This window comes from Dipodomys ordii, unplaced genomic scaffold, assembly GCF_000151885.1.
Source record: "Dipodomys ordii isolate 6190 unplaced genomic scaffold, Dord_2.0 Scaffold4, whole genome shotgun sequence".
Classification (NCBI taxonomy): Eukaryota; Metazoa; Chordata; class Mammalia; order Rodentia; family Heteromyidae; genus Dipodomys; species Dipodomys ordii.
Window position 1 is genome coordinate 33,387,085 of NW_012267220.1, and position 5,810 is coordinate 33,392,894.

The 5,810-nt window shown below is 46.3% G+C and overlaps 1 protein-coding gene across 1 annotated transcript in view; it reads left to right on the plus strand.

Moving 5' to 3' along the window:
* The first annotated feature begins 589 nt into the window (after window positions 1–589).
* Tacc1 (transforming, acidic coiled-coil containing protein 1) overlaps window positions 590–5,810 on the plus strand; it is a 77,755-nt gene continuing 72,534 nt past the window's right edge. Inside the window, 2 exon segments of the mRNA XM_013026003.1 lie at window positions 590–870; window positions 1,772–1,887. Coding sequence (XP_012881457.1) covers window positions 710–870; window positions 1,772–1,887 — 277 coding nt within the window. The 5' untranslated portion in view covers window positions 590–709.

Here is a 5,810-nt window from a genome sequence, read left to right on the forward strand (position 1 = left end):
CTTCCTTAACTTTTGTGCAGTCCAGTGCCAGCCACACCAGGGAGCCCCAGTAGCAAGATGAAATATAAAAGGAAAGGAGGAAAAGGCGCGGCAGACACGGATTCAAAACACGCATCCTGTCAGTGCGCCAGAGCAGCCCGGGCTCCGGGGGTCCCAGGCGCCGAGGCGGGAGGCGCAGCCGAGAAGCCCCTTCCCGCGGCCTGGACGCATCCATCGAGGTGCCGCGGGGGGAACCCGACGAGCGCGCGCAGACTTCAAAGGCCCGGCGCAGCGCGCGCCCCCACCCGCGTAGCGCCAGTGGTACGGCCTGAGGGGGCGGCTCCTGGGGCGCGGCTCCGCGGCAGCTGATGCGCGCCCCGCCACTGGAAGGCGGGAGCGAGACCCCGACACCCGGAGTCGCCGGGCACCGCGGGCGGCCCCGAGAGGCCGGCAGAGGCGTCTTCACCAGCGAGGGAGCCCCGCTCGGGGGGACAGAACGCCGCAGCGCTAGGAAGGAGGACGCGGGAGAGCGGCGCTGCTGCGGGCTGAGGAAGCCCTCCACCCGGCCCCCGACGGCGCTCGTTGAGCCACATCCGCGCCGCGGCCGGCGACGCGTTCCGGACGCCTGTCACCGTCCCCTCCATCTTGAACGGGGGTTGGGGGAAGAGGAGGCAGGCTCTTCTTCCCGCACATCCCTGCCCCGAGGAGAGGAGCTGCGGCAGCCGGGCTCATGGCGTTCAGCCCTTGGCAGATCCTGTCCCCCGTGCAGTGGGCGAAGTGGACGTGGTCTGCCGTGCGCGGCGGGGGCGGCGGCGAGGATGAGGCCCCGGGGCCCCAAGGCGACCCTGAGGAGGACGACTCGCAAGCCGAGACGAAATCCCTGAGCTTCAGGCAAGTACACAGCATCCCTGCCCAGATGCAGACGTGCTGCCACCCACCTACCCGCGGCTCCTCCCGTGTGCTTGCGTGTGACCTCCCGCCTGTCCGTGCCATCGCCGTGCCACGTCCCTGCCCATAACCACCTCCGCGCTGTGTTGGTCCAGAGTTCGGGGTGGTCTGTCCTCCGGTGTGTTTTCGTCCCCCGGTTTCACTGTGAGCTCTCTGGAACCCAGCTTCCGCCTGGTCACGCGCGCGCACACACATAGGGACAGTGTCATTGATCACGCCAGGTAGAACCGAGAGCATCCTGGGGAGCGGGGGTGCGGGTGGGGGTCGCTGCCTGGCCCTCCTGGGCCTCACTGTTCCCCTAAGCTGTAGCCCTTGTAAAGAGGATCGCATGATGACAGGCCCCTGGCAACTGGTGAGAAATGGTGGTGTCTGCTGAGCTGTCACCCCTGTGATTGTGGAAGGCAGGTGACAGGATTCTTGACACTCCAGCAGAATGAGGTCCTGAAAGGTAGAGAGGCCTACCAAAGAAAAAAGACATGGCTGGTATTATGAGGGCAGCGCTAATTTTTAAGCCTCTAGAAAAGAGGTCCTGTGAGAAAAGGAGTCTTGCAAACCTCCTTCCACCCCTCCTCCCCCTGCACGAAAAGGGAAGATGACCTCAAATATAAATGTGCTGGAGAAAATCTCCAGAGAACGGAGATTGCAGGGAGACAGGATGGTACACTGAGAATTCCAAGAGGGCACCGCCAAAAGCCGCAGCAGCCTCCTCACAGGCCAGTTTATGCAGAGGATCAGCTGGTTGTAAATAGTTAGACCAAAAAAACACCTTTATTCGTATGTATATTGTATCAGGTATAGGAAATACCGTTGAAAGTGGTAATTCCTCATTTTTCCCCCTTGGCAGCTCGGATTCTGAAGGTAATTTTGAGACTCCTGAAGCTGAAACTCCCATCAAATCACCTCTCAAGGAATCCTGTGATTCACAACTGGGACTGGCAGGTCCTGGGTCCATAACCCAAGGTAAAAAAAAACTTCATTCTTCTGCCTGTTTTGTATAGTTTAAAAAAATGTGTATGAAAGAAAGAAAAAAATGTTAATTTAGGACTGTTTCAATGGGTTTGGATTGTCTCCTTGTCCAGAAAGAGCCTTTTTAATAAAGCTCCTAGTTTAGTTGTAAGGTGTCCCCACCCTACCCCAACATTTTGCACATTTGATTATTAGAAGCCTTGTTTATTCTCTGGTTAGCATTTAGTGCAGTTGGACAGTTCTCAACTTTTTAAAAAGTAAAAATGTGTAGAGTAATACAGTGGTAGGGCTCTGTTTAGATTTGTCTTCACAAATTCCTCAGGCTAAATTGCTTTAGGGTGTGGCTAGACACAAAAATTATAGGTAAGAGTTAATTTTTTTTTGAGTTAGGAATCCTTAAGAGGCAGTTACAAAATTACTTGACTACTACTATGCAGGCATAAATACCTTCTAGTCTTTCAGAGCCCAACCTTGGCCTTGCCCTTCATCAGTAGATGCTGTCCCACTTAATTAGTAGAAAGCTTTTTTGTTACCCATACAATTCTAAGTAAAAATTTGAACTGTCCTATTAGAAACGATTTGCTCATTCAGTAGGTAGAGCAGGAAGTCCTGCTGCTCTCAGGGAGCTAACATTTTAGGGGAAGATGGAGGGGTTAAGGGTTAAGCTAAATGTACACATTAGCTTCTGTTAAATACTACAGGAGAAAGTAAGTGGGGAATGGGGAATATGAAGTGTGACTAGTAAATGCTGAAAGGTAGTCGGGGGAGTGTGACTGATAAAGTGACTGGGGCCAAAACCCCAAAAGAGAATTGAGGAAACAAGATTTGGAGAAAGGACTCCTCTCAGAAGGAGTGGCTTCTGCAACATTGTGAGACTTGACCAGCTTGCCCTGGGTGAGGTCCCAGGATGAGAATATTCATGGTGTATGTGAGGACCAGTATGAAAGCCAATGGCTGACTTGGAAGTGACAGGTAGACAATCTTAGGACCTGAAGTCAAGGAGGTGGGAGAGTCCAAGCGTCTAGGCCCGACATAAGAAAATACAAAAACAGAGTGGCACACATTTGTTCCCTCCTAGTTTTGGAGAACTGAAATTAAAACTTGAAGTCTGAAACCAGGAATTGGCAGAGTTGCGCTCCTTTCAAAGGCTGTGGGAAGAATCCTTTCTTACCTGTTCTGGCTCCTGGTGATGGTCAGCGGTTACTAGAGTTAATTGTCTTATCACACCATAGTCTTTCCACGTGTCTGAATCTTCCCAAAGTGCCAGTCATTGAATTTAATCCTTAACTTCATTACATTCTCAAAGATACTGTTTACTAAGGAACATATCAGGTGTGAAGAGATAGGACTTTTTTTATTTGTTTTGTACTAGGATTTGGACTTTTTTTTTTTTTTTCAGTACTGGAATTTGGGGTTTGAACTTGGGCCTGGTGATTTTGGGGCAGGTGCTGTATTACTTGAGCCAGATCCTCCCTTTTTTTTTTTTTTTTTGCTTTAGTTATTTTTAGATAGCATCTTGAGTTTTCCGTTAAGCTGGGGTGACAGTTAAGGGCCATCATGCCTATCTTATTTGTGGATATGGTCTTTCTTTTTGGCTAGATTGGCCTCTAGCCATGCCAGTCTCTGCCTCCTCAGTAATTGGGTTTATAAGTGTGAGCCACTGTGCCCAGCCTAACATTTCTTTTCTTTTTTTTTTTTTTTTTTTTTTTTTTTTGGTCGTTTGTGGGGCTTGAATTCTGAGCCTTAGCTCTTCAGGTCAAGATGAAGGCTCTTATCAGTTGAGCCATAGTGCCACTTCTGGTTTTCTGGTAGTTAATTGAAGATAAGAGTCTCATGGACTTTCCTGCCTGGGCTGGCTTTGAACCACGATCCTTAGATCTCAGCCTCCTGTGTATAGGATTACAGGTGGGAGCTACCAGTGCTCGGCTAACATTATTTTTTATTTTTTGAGGGACACAATTCAACTCACAACAGGAATTTGAGCAGAGGAATTTTGTTTTGATCTTTGTTCTTGATTTTTTTAGACAGCATCTCACTCTGTAACTCAAATTGGCCTAGAACTCATGATCCTCTGTCTTGGTCTTTCTAGTGCAGGGATTGATTTCTTATTTCAAGGTTCTCTGGCTATTGTATTGGATGAGACTCTAGGGTGTATTGCTTACAATGGCAGATAGAACCAGCTTTCAGCTATATAGCCACCTAATTTTTTAAACTGATTTTGACTACGTCAGACCCACAGTTGAGATGTCTATTTTTAGTAATTTCTTCAGGTTACCTAGAGAAGTCAAGTCACTCTGATAATATATAATTGTTGGTAAAATGACATCAGATTTTTTTGTGTGTGTGAATTTTTTTTTTTTAAACTAGGACTAGTGGATTGAACTCAGGACCTAGCACACCTTCAGGCTCCTTTGCAATTTGTTTTTGTCTGAAATGAGAGCTCTATGCTCTGTCTGCCTGCTGAGCATAAGGCAGTACTGTAAACCTATTTTGTTCAATGCAAGACTGTTTGGGAACAGACAGGTTTATATACTGGAGAACTTGGTATGTGGCACAAAGCTGTGTATCATTCTCACTGATGAAGATACCACTTGTTTCTCATAGTTCTCTTTTCTTCTTGCAAGATTGGCAGATCAGAAGGGAGATTTAGAAGCTTGAAAGAACTGTTTTGTGACTTTCCCATCAAATTTAAATAAAACCCATAAGACACATGTTAAGTAGCTGTCTGAAAGCCTCTTTGAATTGCCCTCAGCGTGGGCTGCCTGGCCCTTTCTCATCATTCCATCAGCTGCTAAACTGATTCATCCTGCCAATTTCTTGGCCAACTGAATAGAGATCTGGATGGGCCTAGGCCCCCAAAGCCACAGAGACCTAATTGTTTAATCTGTCCAGTACTGATGATGACTTTCACACGCTTTTATTCTATCTAAAAAATATTCTCTAGACTTTTTCCTGTTAGAGAGTATTGGATCAGGAAAGCTCTGTAGGGTTTGTGACTATAGGCTATAATTGTAGGGGCTGGAGATTGGTGGTGTACAATCTAGAAAACAATCCTACATATTATGGAATCTCTTACTTTAAGTTTTTTAAACAGTAGGACGCTTGCTCATCAGCTGGGTAGTGTGTGGAGGTAGTCCAGATTTTTGTGGCTTGATTGCCCTGCCACACATATGCAGTAAATGTGAAAATACCCCAAAGTACAGGTCTGATGAGAGATAATTTCAGAGGGCAAAAATTCCTTAAGGGTCATTTTATGTTGCAATTTAATTTCTGGGACTGAAAATGATATTTTCATTGTTTCTAACATCTTTCATATTTCTGTGGTTCCAAGATATGGTTGAACAGTAAGTATAGACTATTTAAGACTGTATCTTTTGGAGGGCCAGTTTAAGAGTTGTTAGCCCAGAGCTGTTGTTAACATTAAAAAAAATTTATTGTTATTGTAAAAGTGAGGTACAAAGGGGGTACAGTATATAAGCTAGATAATGAGTTGTTCCTTTTTGGACAATCATCTCTTCCATCCTGTCCCCACTCACAACTTGTATAGTTCATTTTCATCATAATGTCTAGTGAGTATCACTGCTGCATTTGTTCACTCTCTTCCCCTCCATTTCTCAGTCTCCCTGCCCCCCCCTCCGTACCCTTCCTAAGGCAGACAAATGAACAAGACAAAAAGAAAAGGAAAGAAAAACAACAGCAAACTAAAAAAAACCTCTTGTTTCTATTTCCTGGACTTGGTGTTAACTATCTGTAAATGGTCCCAGCTTTCTGGTATACAAAGGTACTCAAATGAAGTGGTTATGTCTCATATACCATACCTATGGTTCCTGTAATGACTTCCATAATTCTTTCTATGCAGGGAAACATATGACTTTCCTTTTATTGAGAGTCTCTTAGGAACTTTTTTTTTTTTTTTT